The sequence below is a fragment of the Aspergillus novofumigatus genome (assembly GCF_002847465.1).
Source record: "Aspergillus novofumigatus IBT 16806 chromosome Unknown P174scaffold_4, whole genome shotgun sequence".
Taxonomy (NCBI): Eukaryota; Fungi; Ascomycota; class Eurotiomycetes; order Eurotiales; family Aspergillaceae; genus Aspergillus; species Aspergillus novofumigatus.
Window position 1 is genome coordinate 669,042 of NW_020194277.1, and position 16,208 is coordinate 685,249.

At 48.4% G+C, this 16,208-nt stretch overlaps 5 protein-coding genes and 1 non-coding gene across 6 annotated transcripts; 4 read left to right on the forward strand and 2 right to left on the reverse strand.

Annotated features, from left to right (window-relative positions):
- Positions 1 to 2,818: 2,818 nt before the first annotated feature.
- P174DRAFT_450690 (uncharacterized protein) lies at positions 2,819 to 3,771 on the forward strand (the record flags this gene model as incomplete). Its single annotated transcript, XM_024828958.1, has 3 exons — positions 2,819 to 3,275; positions 3,311 to 3,626; positions 3,681 to 3,771. 3 exons carry the CDS (start codon positions 2,819 to 2,821, stop codon positions 3,769 to 3,771), a joined length of 864 nt encoding a protein of 287 aa, XP_024682322.1.
- A 1,455-nt stretch (positions 3,772 to 5,226) lies between these two features.
- On the forward strand, positions 5,227 to 5,344 carry P174DRAFT_t82. Its single transcript has one exon. It is a non-coding gene; the product is annotated as a tRNA-Pro (tRNA).
- A 241-nt stretch (positions 5,345 to 5,585) lies between these two features.
- Positions 5,586 to 7,473, reverse strand: glr1 (glutathione-disulfide reductase GLR1). The gene is made up of 3 exons (XM_024827188.1): positions 7,034 to 7,473; positions 6,132 to 6,964; positions 5,586 to 6,070 (listed from the first exon to the last, which is right to left on the reverse strand). Exons 1-3 carry the CDS (start codon positions 7,429 to 7,431, stop codon positions 5,637 to 5,639), a joined length of 1,665 nt encoding a protein of 554 aa, XP_024682323.1. The 5' UTR covers positions 7,432 to 7,473; the 3' UTR covers positions 5,586 to 5,636.
- A 445-nt stretch (positions 7,474 to 7,918) lies between these two features.
- pbs2 (mitogen-activated protein kinase kinase PBS2) lies at positions 7,919 to 10,698 on the reverse strand. Its single transcript, XM_024827189.1, has 3 exons — positions 10,569 to 10,698; positions 8,748 to 10,478; positions 7,919 to 8,684 (listed from the first exon to the last, which is right to left on the reverse strand). The coding sequence occupies exons 2-3, from the start codon at positions 10,314 to 10,316 to the stop codon at positions 8,283 to 8,285; spliced, it is 1,971 nt and encodes a 656-aa protein (XP_024682324.1). The 5' UTR covers positions 10,317 to 10,478; positions 10,569 to 10,698; the 3' UTR covers positions 7,919 to 8,282.
- A 2,396-nt stretch (positions 10,699 to 13,094) lies between these two features.
- On the forward strand, positions 13,095 to 15,578 carry P174DRAFT_440980 (Auxin Efflux Carrier superfamily). Its single transcript, XM_024827190.1, has 5 exons — positions 13,095 to 13,821; positions 13,879 to 14,045; positions 14,102 to 14,620; positions 14,659 to 15,344; positions 15,396 to 15,578. The coding sequence occupies exons 1-5, from the start codon at positions 13,533 to 13,535 to the stop codon at positions 15,466 to 15,468; spliced, it is 1,734 nt and encodes a 577-aa protein (XP_024682325.1). The 5' UTR covers positions 13,095 to 13,532; the 3' UTR covers positions 15,469 to 15,578.
- Positions 15,439 to 16,089, forward strand: P174DRAFT_440981 (uncharacterized protein). Its single transcript, XM_024827191.1, has 2 exons — positions 15,439 to 15,902; positions 15,923 to 16,089. The coding sequence occupies exons 1-2, from the start codon at positions 15,845 to 15,847 to the stop codon at positions 16,033 to 16,035; spliced, it is 171 nt and encodes a 56-aa protein (XP_024682326.1). The 5' UTR covers positions 15,439 to 15,844; the 3' UTR covers positions 16,036 to 16,089.
- The last annotated feature ends 119 nt before the right edge of the window (positions 16,090 to 16,208 follow it).

Genomic DNA, 16,208 nt, shown 5'->3' on the forward strand with positions numbered 1-16,208 from the left:
AGGTAGCCAGCGTTAAACCTAATAAACTGAGAAGCTTACATGAAGTCTAATAATCGCATCCAACCATCTAACGTGCATCCTATGCTGATGTCACCAGGTAAGGTAGTCCCTGGTCCCTTTATTCTATTATTACAGGCGCGTTCAGTTGGGACTCCTCACGCATGAGCTCTTACCGAGTTTCTAGCATCTGAGAGTTGAAACCGAATTTGAAACCAGGAATTCAAAAGCAAAAGAGGCAAATATCAAAGTTGGAGTGCCTACTGTATTAGGTAGTGACACAGCAGGCCATGCCGACTTCAGAGGTCTCATTGGCAGACATAGCCGTCGTTGCGCTTCTTTGAAGATGATACTCCACCAGAAACAATTGCACCTGTAGGCAATACAGAGCCGGAAAACATAATTTCGCTTTTACTTTGCAAAAATCTAGCCTTCATAAGCTACTGGATTTCCTTTTTTGTTGATTTACCTCACCTGCCTCAAACTACAGTAGAAAGTGGGTATATAATAGACTACTGAATGCTCTTGATAAGCGATGGATATTGTGAGTAATCATACAAGATTGCCCGAATGATCCAGGGGGTAATTACTAGGATTGGATCAGCATGCATACATAGTAATTCTTTTCTCTTACTTACTTATATAAAGTAGGTAGTATTTATGCATGTTCTCCTGGTCATTCTCCATCCAGCCTGTGAGGACGAGATGGCTAAGAATGCTCATCTTATGCTTAGAAGCATCTTTCCAGTTCATGGTCTTTGCCATGCTCAGCGGCCAGTCGAACCAGATATGATCGATGCCTCTGCCGAGCTCGTCTGCAGTTCCCAATCAGTATGGCATTTGGTAGCGAGCTCGCATCTATAGCAGCAAAGCGTCATTAGTTCTGACACCAGCTAACAACACAGGAAGACCTACGGGTCAGCTGTGCACTGAATGTTACAATGGTCCTAATCAGCATCGCGAGGGATGGCAGCGCGGAATCTAACAGCATCAGTAATGCTGCAGAAATGGAAGATTACATTGTGTAGCTGGAGGCATTATTAGCACAAGCATTTCTTGGAGATGGTTCTAGATTACCTCACCAGGGACGCAGGAGTCCAGGCAGGATCTTCATTACCTTATGGTTATTAGCACTACCTAACTTAAGAAGCTCACCTATATTGATGTTCATACTACTACTAACGGCATGGACAACACAGGTGCTGCTAATGGAGAGATTGAAAGAAAGCTAAGAGCTGGTGACATCTATGAAGAGTGGAACATCAACCTTAGGAGTATTTGTCTCACGTTATAGTGGTTTTGAAGGGGTGTGTAAGAAGACTTGAGGTGGATGTTTGCAGGGAAGTCATTCGGCAGCTTTCTGTGAGTGTAATCATGCAGGGTACCTTTTGATATCAACTTGATATAATACTAAATGCTCAGCCTGCCAGCCTGTGCCTAACATGTGAAGTTTTGAGACATGGCCAAGAAAGGAGGGCATACTATAAACCTGTCCCCTTTAGTCTTAGATAACCTGATGATGGTATTGAAAGGGAACCATTTGCCTTTATCTGGGAAAATGTTAGAATAGATGCCATAAATAGAAGAGAAAGAGAGATCTGACCACTCATGAGAAATTGATACTAGTACTGAGACTATAATTATACAGTGTTATCTCTAGCCTCAGTGTCCGTCAGACAATCAGAGGAATGCAGATTAACAAGCGTAGCGACCGCAGGAATAGGAGTGGCAGACGGATACGTGCTGCTTCCGCCCCTATCAATACAATGTTCTAGTTGTAGTTAATTGGTGCCTGAATTCAGACATTATAACATCGTTGCAAGGTAGTGGTCTCAATGCTATTTACGAGACGAGACCGGAGGACCATTGTTAGGTCTGATGTGACATGAAGAAGCCAGTGTGGGACGTATCTATCTACCATGGAAACATAAACCAGGAAGCACAGATACCTATTCTCTCTCTGTCTGTCCATTCTTTTTAGATCGCCAGTAGAGTCATACTTGCACCGAGCAAAATTTACAAAGATGAGCATGCATACCGTTTATGTTTCGGACATGCCCATCATGGTAGACTACCAGATTTCCTGGTTCGGATGTCTATAAGGGTCCCATGGTTATACATAAGACACAAGTCGGTGTATTCATGACGTGAACTACGCAACAAAACATAAGAATAGAAAGTCCAGTAGTAGAAAGCAATCGCTCCTTCCTAAACCTATACGGCAAAGCATCAAGAGATTGACAACAAATCTCGACAGTTTGAAAATCTTATTGTGTCTGGTAAGTGGCGCTCTATTCATCCTTCATCCTATACACTGCTTCAATTTCTTCACGTGTTTTCCGAAGCCCCAGAACAATACTGACAATGGCGTCTAAGAGCAGTCGCATGCCACCACCTCCTCGGCCATCAAGCAGCAAAAATAGCACTGTCGTATCTGGCTCCTTCCCAGACTGTGAATGTTACTCTCTCGCCTACGCTTCCATATTAGGCCTAGCTCGACACACGTCTCTCCTTCTGCTGTACATGTAGATAGAATCTTTCTCTCTCTTCTCTCTCTAAGCCATCCATTATGAATATGACGATCCATTCTCTCCATTCTCTCTCACACAGACCACGTCAAGGCAAAAATAAGGAGAATGGGTGACGATTGTTGTTGGTCTTGCGGATCAAGAAAGATACAGATTGCCCATGTACTTGGGAAAGCAGATGGAGCAGTATGGTTTCCATATATTAACATGACAAGTGCCTTATCACTAATAGCGAGACTAGACAGGGATTTTAGAAGAACGACGCCTCATTTAACTTTGACCCACTTTCAATGATGAACGCTGTCGGGCTATGCCACAATTGCCATGCATTTTATGATGATGCGTTGGACCTAGTGTTTTTCTTCGTACCCAGCGATCTGGATTTCTTTATCCGTTTCGAACTCAGGGACAGAATTCGCCGCCAAGGCGATATTACCAAGAGAAGGGTGCCGATGGCACATGAATATGCACGGTATCAGTATAGACAGGGGAAAATCACGGATGTCGCCCAGGGCGGGCAATATACTCGGGTCTATCTGTGCAATCACTTATTGGCACAAAACACCCAAGCACCTAAGCAGTGGCATGGTGCCCCACTCCCAACCATTCGAAAAGCCATTGGGGCACTTGGAAGCCCTAGGATAGGGCGTATTCCTCAGGACATGGTGATGAAGCTTACCATCCTTCGAGACTTGTACTACTTGGATGACGAAGACGAGACTGAAAGAAGACATCAATTGGAACGTCCGAGTAAGGACGATAATTACCAGGACGCTGACGAGCAGGAGGAGGAGGACGACAACAGGGAGGAAGAGGAAGAGGAAGAGAAGAGGATGAGGATGAGGATGAGGATGAGGATGAGGATGAGGATGAGGATGAGGATGAGGATGAGGATGAGGATGAGGATGAGGATGAGGATGAGGATGAGGATGAGGATGAGGATGAGGATGAGGATGAGGATGAGGATGAGGATGAGGATGAGGATGAGGATGAGGATGACGAGACTGAAGATGAGGATGAGGATGAGGATGAGGATGAGGATGAGGATGAGGATGACGAGACTGAAGAAGCGGGAAGTAAGGGTGGAAAAAGACGTCCGAAGTGAACAAAGCAGGATGCTCGCTACCCAAAACGGCAAAGAAGACGCGAGTCCAGATTCGAGTGGGACCTCGGTCCCGATGCGACATCTGAAGACGCGATTCGCAAGTTTTGGACCGGTCCTTTTGGGCCCTGGCGGGAGACTTAGATGAACTCCCATTAGAGTTACATACACAAAATGTGATTAATTACCGTAGTCACTCCATAGCTTTATCAATACACTAAAATTGCTTTGAGACGCGGATTTAACTTGAAACCTTCCCCGGTGCGTATAACTACCAAGCGGTCTATACCAATGTAACCTTTGCCTGGAAGACGACAAAGGCACCTGATAAGCCCACCAGTACTCATCATCTAACATTTACGGTCATAAGGATGGGAGGAGCCACTCTTTTTCTTTCCCGGGGAGAAGATGACTCGATGTCCTTTGTTGGCTTGTATATGTAGGTGCTGATTGTACGAGCTAAGCCTCAGCACCGGCGGGCAGTCTTTTTCGAATAGATCATTGCTCCAGTGGCGATCCCTGCAAGAAGCAGTACAGCATTGAAGCCGGCCATTATATAGAACGGACTTCGTGGAGACAGATCATCGAACAGTAGACCTCCAAGCTTGGTTAGAAGCAATATTCCTGCCCCTCCATACAGGGAATAAACACCAGCAATTGATTCCTTCAGGCGGGACAACTGGTGGCCTCTGTGACGCGTAGATCTCTGTAGCAAGGGCTGATGCTCGTCGACGTCTTGGTTTCCCTGGTTAGTCGCAGTACTAACGGGACCCTCTTCTGTGCGAAATGTCTCTGAGCCGTCAGAAACAAGACTGATACTGAGGATACTATTGCTCAACACCGCCAGGCTGCAGACAATGGCTCCGATTTGGCTTTGAGTGATCAGTGTCCCTGGTAAGCAGCACGTACTACCAAGTTATAGTGCTTTGGCATTACAGAGGGTAGAAGATGAATGATTGGTCATTAGTCCACAAAAGGGTGAGACATGTAGATTGAAAGGGTTATATGAATAAGGTAGGCTGAGGCAGAGAGGAGATGAGATGGCAGAAAAGTGTTACAGTGTTTCGGCAGGCATGGTTGGTGTTGGTTTTTTGGTATGGAGGTGGTTGTTGGTAGAAAGTTAGAAGTCCATCTTAGAGCTTTAAGTACATTTTAAAATACTTATACAAAGTCTTTTTGCGTTTTGGAATTAAGCTTTCCAAATTATGTGTAAGAGATGGTATATCCTTAATGATCTCTCTAGTTAATGTTTTATTTGATTCACTGCTTCCAAGCACTTTGACTGGTGAAAAACATCCATACAGAGCTCTTTTGAGAGCCGAAGCGTACACCATGCGGTGCTCAACCCCGAAGGATGAATCGTACCTCTGGACCATTCTGGCCATTCTATGGTAATGGCAAGATAAATATGTTCGATATTGGTAATATGGTGATTGATGTTTAATATTAGATGGCATTGGATATCAATATGTGGCACTTCCATTGCTTCGAATCTTTCCAGAGTATGAGTGATGTCGGAATCGGATTGGTTTGCTGATGTGGGCTTTGCTATGTTTAGTATCTCATCAATCTTATTGATCCTACCATTACCATAGAATGGCCCGAATGGTCCAGAGGTACGATTCATCCTTCGGGGTTGAGCACCGCATGGTGTACGCTTCGGCTCTCAAAAGAGCTCTGTATGGATGAGACCCGCGTTCGAGTCGCGGTTCGGGCCTTCCTTTTTTGTACACACTTTTTGTGTGGTGGGGGTTTGTTGATGTCGTCCCTCCTCAACCTTTTTTATCATATATTAATAGATATAATAAATAAATAATATCTATTGTATCTATTGTAGGAGAGGGCGAGCTCTTTTCTCTTTGTTTTCTCTCTCTTTACTGAAGATTGATTGAATAATGGCCAGTTGTCTTTAAACAATCGAGGTTCTGACAATACCGCCGGAATTATATATATATCCATGCATGTACAATGTCTATTGTATTCACAGTCTAGATCTAACTCACTATAATCTACCGCATGGTCACCAACTCCTCCGCACTGGTCGGGTGGATAGCAACACAGCTATCAAAGTCCTTCTTGGTAGCACCCATCTTGATCGCGACACCGAAACCTTGCAGCATCTCGCCCACGCCGAGACCCAGAATGTGCAGACCGACCACCTTCTCCTCGGGACCGACACACACGATCTTGAACTCGGTCGGGTTCTTCTTCTTCTCCTCTGCCGGGAGCACGTCGTAGTACATGGCGGTGAATTTGGTATAATAAACCTTGACCTTGTCATCACCGTAGCGTTGGCGGGCTTGCGGCTCGGTCAGACCGATGGTGCCGACTTCGGGGTGCGCAAAGACCACAGTGGGAATATTCTCGTAAGACAGTTTGGCGGATTTGAGGGCCGGGGGACCGAACAGACGACTGCCGAGTTGGCGACCGGCTGCAATGGCGACTACACGAAGCGAAAGTATTTAGTCAAGTTCAATAGAGGGACAAAGAAGAGGGTAACGTACCTGGTGTCAGTTCCGCAACGCCAGTGACATCGCCAAGGGCGTAGATACCTTCCGCCGAGGTATTCTGGTACTGGTCGACGACGACGTGGCCACTTTCATTGAGCTTCACGCCGGGGATCTCGAGATGCAGATCCTCGACCTCGGGCTGACGACCGATAGCCCACAGCAGCTCGTTGAATTCCTCCTCCGACCCGTCATTGCCGATCAGCTTGAGCACCTTGTCCTTGCCCTTGCCGTCCTTCACCAGCTGCACCTCCTTGAACCCGCCATGCTTCTTGTGCATGCGCACGCCGGTCGCTTCGTACCGCTCCGTCATCGTCTTCTGAATCATAGGGTCGAACTTGCGCAGCATCGTCTCGCCCCGAATGAACATGTGGGTCTCCACGCCAACTGCGGCCATGACACCAGCCAGCTCGACGGCAATGTAACCCGCACCCACGACAGCAACCTTGGGCGGGAGCTCCTCGATCTCAAAGAACCCGTCGCTGGTGATACCATGTTCGGCGCCCTTGATAGGGGGAATGGTGGGCCGGCCACCGGTCGCGATGAGAATGTGTGGCGCCGAGTACCGCGCCTTTGCGCCGTCATTGAGCGTAACCTCGATGACCTTGGGTTCGACGAATTGAGCGCGGCCGTGCACGAGGTCGATGCCTTCCTTGCCCCAGTTTCTCTCGTAGGCACCGTTCAGACGCTTGATGACGGCATCGCGGGTTTCCTTGAAATGACGGTAGTTGATCTTGATGTCCTTGGGGATGTCGTAGCCGTAGTGCTCGCCGACGTGGAGAGCTTCGTTGATGGAAGCGAAATTCCAGGTCATCTTCTTGGGGACGCAGCTGCAGACGCTTCAGTTAGCATATTCCACGCTTCCCTGGGCCGCACGGGGAGCAAGGCACAGAACATACCCGACGTTGACGCAAGTACCACCAGACCGTCCACTTTCCACAATCAGCGTCTTCGCACCGTACCAGCCAGCGGCACGCCGTGCGCTACCGCTACCACCACTACCACCACCCAAAACGATATAGTCATACTGCTGAACGTCCGTAGGAGCCATGTTGCTGGAGTCCGCCGCAACCGCAGTCGATGAAAAGTGTCGAGAGAGAGAGGCGAGACGGGGCGCTGTCTTGGAGATCAGAGCGGGAGAATCCAGTTTTCGAATCGCCGATTTGGTTCGTCGATCTGCAACTGTAGAGATGACTCGAGCAGACTGAACGATAGTCGATGAACGGATCAGTTGCGGCACACGAGGTTTGAATGCTTGAGCTGGAAGCAGAATGTGGAGCGAGGAGCGGGAGAGCATGGAGGGTCCAGTTTTTCTGTTTTTTTATTGACCCCTCTGCAGGTGGTGGATGTCGAATGAGGGGAGAAAAGAGGGAGGGAGGATGGATTATTGGAGGGGCAAAGCTAGCTAAAGTAATCAAGAGCTAAAATGGACGCTCCCAGGATTGAAGCTGGCGGGGAACCGGGATGTGGTGGATGACGGAGAATACGGATTGCTGACGCACAAAGAAGTCAGCGGAGGTAGAGCAGTAGGCAGTGAAATCAGATTACCGTCCACAACGACCAATTGCCTCTCAATGGCTACCTTATTGAGATTGACGGGCGTTTTCCGAGTTTCCTAATCTCCCGAAGATGAACGCCGACTTCGCCGATATGCACTGATTTTAGCGTTCGAGGCTGGAGATTTGGTCATCGCAGCCACACGTGACGCGATTGATTGCTAAGCATTTGGTGATGACCGGCAGAGAAATGACAAATCCTTTAATAGTCAAGGAGGACATGAGATATATGAGGTTGTCCTATTTTGGGAGATGATCTAACCCGAAATAAGGGTATCGGAACGTTATGCATCTATTTACATGAGAGACAATAGGAATCCAAGCTGCCGGTACTTTACATTTCGGAATTCATCACACATAAGTAAAGCTTTGCAGCACGTAGATGTGAGTTTGAAGAGAAACAACAGCATCAATGATGAAAATTGCAGGTTGAAGGAAATGGAGAACTGCCCAGACGGCGCCAGCGCCAACAAGTCCTCCGTTCATGCACTCGCTCGGTCCAACAGGAAATAGAAGATAGAGAATGGAGATTATTGAGAAGAATGAAATGTTCAGGTGATTATAAGAGATGAGCTGGCCAGACAGGATTGTCCTAAGAAAGCGACGGTAGCGAGGAGGGATCATCAAGCAGAGGGCTACCGGGCACTGCATCCAGGGCCACTGCATGCAATGCAGGTTTCTTTGCCTCTTGTAGGTGTCCCCGTTGGCGACGTTCAATTCGCTCCTTGACCCATTCCGCCACTTCCTCATCCTCGGTCGCAGTACTCGTATCGGGCCCGCCAGGTTGGCCGTCAGACGAAGCGGCGGATGTTGCCTCGGTCCCATTTGACTCCGTCGGGGGTTGCATCAAGGGAGCAAGCCAGGGATGTCTCAGTAAGGTACTATACGAAGGGCGCTTGCTGGGATTTTTATCCAAGCAGGCGCGGACAAATGCATGCGCCTCTTCCGAATATCCTTCCTCCGGTAATGTTGGCGGATCCCCATGCACGATAGCCTTAAAAATGACATTATAAAGTGTTCGACCATGCAGATTAATTGAGAAAGGGGTGAAACTCACATGCAACTGGCTGAAAATGTTGTTAAAAGTTTCCGGAGGATATGGATAGCGACCGATAGCGCATTCGATGATGGTCAGGCCCAAACTCCAGATGTCGCTCTGCACACTGTAAGTTCCACCACCCGTCGCGCCGGACTGCTGCACGCCGCCTCCTGCAATACGTTCTGGTGCCATATAACTCTGGCAGCCAATATTTGTCTTCGCAATACTGGCGACCAAATTGCCGCTCACGCCGAAATCGCAAATCTTGATTTGACCTCGAGAGTTGACAAGAATATTAGTAGGCTTCACGTCCCGATGAATGATGTTATGATCGTCTTTCAGGGTCTTCAATCCCATAACGGTGGATAATGCGACCTTTCGAAGGATGTTTTCGGGTACGCCATCCTTGTAGAGTTTATCGATAGAGCCTCCGTCCATATATTCCACACACATATAGACCGCACCCTCCTGAAAGAAAGCGCCGTAGAAGTCGATAATGAATGGCGAAACGCAACGGTGCAAAATATCCAACTCCATTATGATCTGGGCAAACTTGTTTTCATCCAGCTCCAGGCGAATCTCCTTCATCGCCATAATGTAACCGGAAAGATTGTCCTGGGGCTTAGCCGCAGAAGTGCTATCCGGGGTCGAGCTCTCAGTTGGACGACTAATGACGCCGCGAAGCCCCATACCGGGTTTGCGCATATGGGGCCGGCTATGTCGAACTTTGTAGACCGTTCCGTAGTTGCCCTTACCTAGCTCATCCAGTCGCTCAACCTCATCTAACGAGATGCTGAAACTATGTCCGGACGAGAATTCGACGCCGCCACCGTGCAGGATCGCCTTGTTCTTGAAATTCAGAGTCCCTGCCTTTGTGTCAATGTACTCCGAATATTTGCTGAATGCCGACCCTCCAGATGCGTCCGAAGATCCATCGCCAGGCGAGCTAGTTCCAGAACCAGTCGCAGGGCCGGTGGCATCTGACAGTTTCAACCCTGGCTTCATTCTTTTTGCGGCCAGGCTGCCGGTTTTCGGCGAAGGGGAATGAGAACCTGCAGTAGCTCCCGGCACTGAGGGTGAAGACGCCCAATTCTTACCATGAGGGCGGGCTGTCGGGGGAAGACGTCCGGCAAGTGCACCTCCCATCGGAGGCGATGGCCCTCCTACCGGACTTGGCGAACTGGAAATGCTTGGTCTGGACGAAGGGATTGTTCCGGTAGAGACAGCATGAGGTAAATGCGGGGGAGTACCCTGTCTGGAGAGGGAGAAGGCCTTCATCTTGGCCAAGATGTCCTGATTCAAGCCGCCCGGCTGCGCGCCACTCATGGAGGCGTGCGGCAGTGTCGGCGCCCCTGCACCACGCCGAGCCGCATTGATTTGGCCCAAATGAGTAGACGAAGCACTTATCCCCGATGTCATATCACGGTCCGGCCGAAGGGATGGTACCGAAGTAAGAGACGGAGGAGCAGTGACAGAGGGCGAAAGGTCATCGTCCGTTGTGTTGTCGGATCGGTTGTCAATTTCGACTTGAGCGGAGGGAACCTCTGCGACCGGTTCTTGCTCTGGGCACATTGTAGCCGCGCTCATCTTGGAGTGGATGGGAAAGAGGGTGCCGTTTCGAGTACTTTCTATCGATCGGGATTACGGACAACCCAGGACGGCGGTCACGAAAGGAGGGAAGGTGGAGAATCCAGATTGAGCTAGTTTTCTGAAGCGATAGATCGAAGCTTTTGTAAATGAACACTGCTGCTGTCACAAGAGTTAGACACCTGCCGTGAAAGAGCCTGCGGGTTCAAGGAAACAGTGGCAGTTCGCCTCAACGCGGGGCAAGAATCATACCGAAAACAAGGCTGGATAGATGAAACTCAAGTAGTGTGAATTACTTGCAAAGTCCCCCGGTACCTTGAGAAGACGGCAGGGAGGGGAAGGCCGGGTAATTGTATGAACGGATTAGATTTCCAGAGGTACAGGAAAGAAGCATAAGAAAGCGAAAGAGGGGAGGGAGGTTTGAGATAAAAGATGGAGATCCAGGGAATTATGCCTGGGGCAAGTGTGGCAGCCAAGCAACCTGGGAAATCTTGGCTGTGGATGGTCGAGAAATTTCCAGCTGTTCAAGGATTGATCAAGGAATGAGCACGTCTTGTTTGAACCTGGGTTGACTTGGGAGATGGCGGAATGCCAGTTTAATTATGATAGTGGAATGAGATATTAGTAGTAGAGCAGTGGAAGTAGTCATCAACAACCATCAACCATATAATCGCATACTCGGGTTGACGAGATACATATACTATGGCCGGGGGATGCGTTTCTCTCGTTGGTGCGTTGGCGGGAAGAAAGACCAGCCAATGGTTGGCCTCAGGCGCTCAAGGGTGTCGCCTTAGCAAGTTGGACGAGGCAGCAACATTATTTGTTATCGATGTAGAGAGGTATTACAATCAACGACTCTTTCGGCCACTGATTCACTACTCATGTCTAACCTGCAAAAGCCCTAGACCGACCTCTTGCATAGTCTTGATTCTTTACAGACGAGATTTCACCACGAAACAGTAGAAGAAGAAGAAGAAGAAGAAGAAGAAGAAGCACAGGCTGCGTCGAACCGAACTATCCGACTTTACCATCGGGACACGGAACTGCGAGTCCAGATCTATGGCTAACACCCACGGAGCAAATTCAATTTGACAAATTAGGTGGCTTCGTTTCTGTCCAGTTAAACTATAATGTTATCATTGATTTAATAGCTCTAATAGTACCTGGATAGGTAGGCTATTTCTTGCTTTGACAGCACATGTCAAAAGAAGCTCTCATTATTGTTGCTGAATAACCAGCATGTAATATCCTAGCGCAGGTTTTGATCTTGTTTTCTGGAGAACCGATAACCCCACACTACGTCAGACTCAAGCCTCCCAAGTTATTAGTTCATCCTCCCCTCTCAGGTGTTTGCTTGGAGAATATACCTTAGGTATTAAACTCTGTTCTTTGCTGTCATTCACTATCACATCACCAGATGCTGTATACTGTGCTATGTTATCTGCTTTCTGTCCATTGTTGTAAATCCTTGTCCCGAATCCTTCAGACTTCTCCGTAGTCCCTAAGGTACCTACCTAGGTAGGTATTGATGATTGATCAAACGGAGCTGTCATTGGCGGGCTTTACTGGCTATGTTGCCGATCGGTTGAGAACCTCCCGTTGTGGCGCTGCTGTGGATGGTGCAATCCATGAGTGTTTGACCTGATACGATTACGATCAGCCAATCGTACTGCCTGGATCGGAATGGAGGCAAAGTCCGTTGATTGTTTGCTTATTTTTATTGCCCATATTTGCTCCTAGGCTCTCCCACCTTGATTCAGGTATAGACACCAAAGCAAGCCCGTTACCTGTCATATGCATCCGATGAAGTCATATAATGTCGGATGATGATAGTACGGAGTAATCAAATAGTGCGCGACAGGAATGCGCATGGCCTGGGAGCCAGTCTGACCGAGAGAACTTGTCGGCGGTTCTTCTTGACAAACAATTTAGGTATCAAAGTATCAAAATTCGGGTTCCATTCTTTATTCTTTTGAGTCAGTTGCGGCCCAATCGAGTGTGCCACCAAATGACCACAGTGAGGCTAGTAATTAGTAATGACTTTATATACTCTTGCTTTCAGACAATCGGGAACTCCTTAACCTGAGGTGAGCATCTGCAGGGATCCAGCCGATCATGATGTGATAGAGATAAAGATCCCAATGACTGTCCAAGTGAATACCTCATTCAATAACTGTAGTGCTGTATAATACTGATGACCGTAAAGAACCTGCAGTATCTAGATATAAAATAGGACCACCTTTTGAAATTGCTTGCTCTCTCAGCATGGTGGTGAAAGAATGACGATGGATCTATGTGTTCTTGTACAACATGCCAAGGACATTCACCTGTAAGTAGAAAGAGACTCTATGGGCACCTGTCTGTACCTAGATTCGCACATCAAATCGGAAAGGAGTTGCTCAAGCGAAATAAGTACCTGTGGGGTACAACTGATAGAGAAATACCCTACCAGAAAAGTACCAAGGTACGTAGGCTGACTGTCTGATAGAGAGCCAAAGTAAGATAAGTGATAAAGCCAATCACTACTCTGTACAGCAGAATGTGACATTATTGTGCTTCCTTCCATTCTGATTGGATTCTTGGCACATGTTTTGCGTCAGAATTGGCGCTTATGGCTGATCAACTCCACAAGAACAAGAAGCTTCAAACAGGGTGTTAAACCATTGCTGGCAGCTTTAGAAGTCGCACAAAGGATTAGGTAGTGATTATATCATCGCTATCTCAGCCGGTTGCCTGAACTGTTTCATTATTGACGTGTCTGAAACGTTTGCGTTGTAGTATCATTATTGATCTTCCTTCACTATCTAGACTAAATTGTCCTCGCCTTCTTGGCGCTAAGACTCCCTTCCGTCAGCTCAGTCTCTGGGCGATTCGCCATCTCACACTGCCACGTCCAGCGCTGCCACTGACCTGTAACTACCATGAGCTTTCCATCCCATCTCGTCTCATTCTCATCTTCAATATTCCACTGTCACTACTACTGAGTATAATATTTTTTTCACCTGATCCCGCTTTCTCACGCTGAAATTTCACCTTTTCCCAATCCCTGTTGAGCTCGAAGGCCGACCCGACCGTCGCTCACTTTCCGAGCACCAGCCCCAACCTTAAATAATAGTCAGGATCGCTCATCGACGACATCACCTTCGGCGCTCCGCCACCAACATCCTCCGCTCATCCTCTCCGTCGGGTGGTTCTGATTAATAACTTCTCCGGTCCATGGCCATTTTTACGTCTCCTAAATCGCTTCAGAATGTCAACGCCTTGGTTCCTCGCCAGTTCATGACTCAAATGTCATCGGGGATCATGAATGCTGGGGTGCTTCAGGATGGCGGCCATTCGAGCCATCCATCATTCTTCCACCTCGTCCTTCTGGTTTTCGAAGCTGTGTTGGAGGTAGTGTGTGTCAGCTTGCCCGGTTACATAGTTGCCAGACAGGGCATGTTCGATGCAGAAGCTCAGAAGTTGGTCGCTAACCTCAACGTCATGCTGTTTACCCCATGTCTGAGTATGTAGCTTTTTGTTGCTGCCTCCAGTGGATGACCTTGAAGCTAATATCGCGCAGTCTTCATCAAACTTGGTTCTCAACTGACGGCCGAGAAAATCACTGATCTTGCCATCATCCCCTTTATCTTCATCCTTCAGACCTTCGTCTCTTATTCATGTGCTTGGGTTATATCGCGATGTTTCCGCTTCAAAAAACGACAGGCCAATTTTGTGGCGGCAATGGCTGTACGTATTCCGAAATCTTTTCACCACATTCCCTATCTAACCTCCTTTATTGACAGGTCTTCGGTAACTCGAACTCCCTACCTATTTCCCTCGTCATGTCGCTTTCGCAGACCCTAAAAGGCCTTCACTGGAGCAAAGTCCCTAATGACAACGATGACGAAGTGGCGGCCCGTGGAATTCTATACCTACTCATATTTCAGCAATTAGGTCAGCTCGTGCGCTGGAGTTGGGGCTATCATGTCCTTCTTGCTCCGAAGGAACGTTACCTGGAAGAGGCAGATAGGGAAGACGGTGTGACCCGGATTGAGCAAGGGCAGGAACGCTACAGCGACAACCCGAACCAAACCGACCCAGATGAGCCACTTGTCAGAACTCGAAGCTCTGATAGTCTTGGCCACCATGCAGCGGGCTCTTCCGGTGACACGGATGAGTTCAGGTCCGGTGAACAGACCCCTGTGACAGCTCAGACGTATTCCTATACGAAGCTGCCCACTCATGGCCAAGAAAACAATGAATCAGACCGCCACCCTTCCCTGATCGGGCCTCCCCAAGCGGACCATTCCTTCCGCGCCAAAGTACTGGAGGCCATATCCTATTGTTTCCGAACGTTGAGTTGTCGCATGAAGGTCACCGGCACCAAAAGGGACCGTTCACACGAGTCAAGGAGTATCTGGGGCTACGCCGTGGTCGCATGACAAGCTGTATCGCGAGCGGCTGGGAGAAGAGCACAAACGCAGTGTACAGTCGACTTCCGAGCCGTGTACAGAAGCCCTTGTCTGTTTGCGCTCGCGGCATTAAAAGGTTTCTCCGTGGCCTATGGGACTTCATGAATCCTCCTCTCTGGGCTATGCTTGTGTCTATTATCGTGGCATCCGTGCCGTCCCTACAGCACTTGTTCTTCGACGAGGATACTTTCGTGAACAATTCGGTCACCCGAGCTATCAACCAGAATGCTCAAGTTGCTGTACCCTTGATCTTGGTCGTCCTAGGAGCCAACCTCGCACGAAACACTCTGTCCCAAGAAGCACTCGAAGACATGGAGCATCCCAAGGAAGAGAAGAAGCTCATCATTGCCTCGCTCGTGGCACGCATGCTCCTGCCAACCTTGATTATGGCACCTCTCCTTGCTCTGCTCGCTAAACACGTCCCTATAAGTATCTTGGGCGATCCGATCTTCATAATCGTCTGCTTCTTGCTTACTGGAGCTCCGTCCGCTCTGCAACTGGCACAGATTTGCCAGATCAATAATGTATACGTCTCTGCCATGTCGAAGCTTCTGTTCCAGAGCTATGTTGTTTGGTAAGTTACTTGCATGCTCAAGCTCAAGGTTCAGACACTAACAGATCCTAGGATTCTCCCTTCGACCCTCATACTTGTCATGTGTGCGTTGGAGGTCGTTGAGTGGGCTTCCGCTTCTACCTAAATGGGCTTTATGATCACGATCTGTGTAGTTTTATGGGTTATTCTTACCGCGTGGTGTCTGGTGTTGTGATTTGTTTCGTTCTTTTGATGTCTTGATATCGACGTGCGGCCAATTGACGGTTTTGTCTGATTACGCAGAATGGGAAATGGACAGGTGATACCAATATCGGATGGCTAGGTAGATTTCTAGTAAGCTTCATCAAAAGCTGGCTCTTTGCACTCAGATACTTCTTTCATTGTTCAATAATTTTACCCAAGCCTACCTTACTCGGCATCACTGTACACTTCTCTCTATTACAGAGAGTTGCATGTCTGATCTCATCGTCCTTGACAATTATGACCCTCCCAACCCATTCACTTCATGACACGATACAGCAATGAAGCAGCTATACCAGTGGATCTTCGTCGGTCCTGCAGAGCTGTCCGAGAATCCCCGTACATGCCAAAGGACGGAGCATGGCTTCAAAAGAAGGTGGTCGGCTCGGTCGTGAACAGCCCCAAGTATAACTCCACACTGCTGATCGTCAGCTACGATGGTATGAAAACATTAGCCGCTCATAACGGTTGACGATGACGCAGTCGTTAGAGTCTGGTGGCTTTGGAGACCATGCCGTGCCCTTCCACTCCCCGGATGGTACTCCGGGAGAATGGATGGAGGACCCGTACGGCAAATTCGGACAGATCTTTGTCGGACCCGGTGAGCTGGAGATTCTCCGTGTGTCATTGTAATCTGGACTGTAC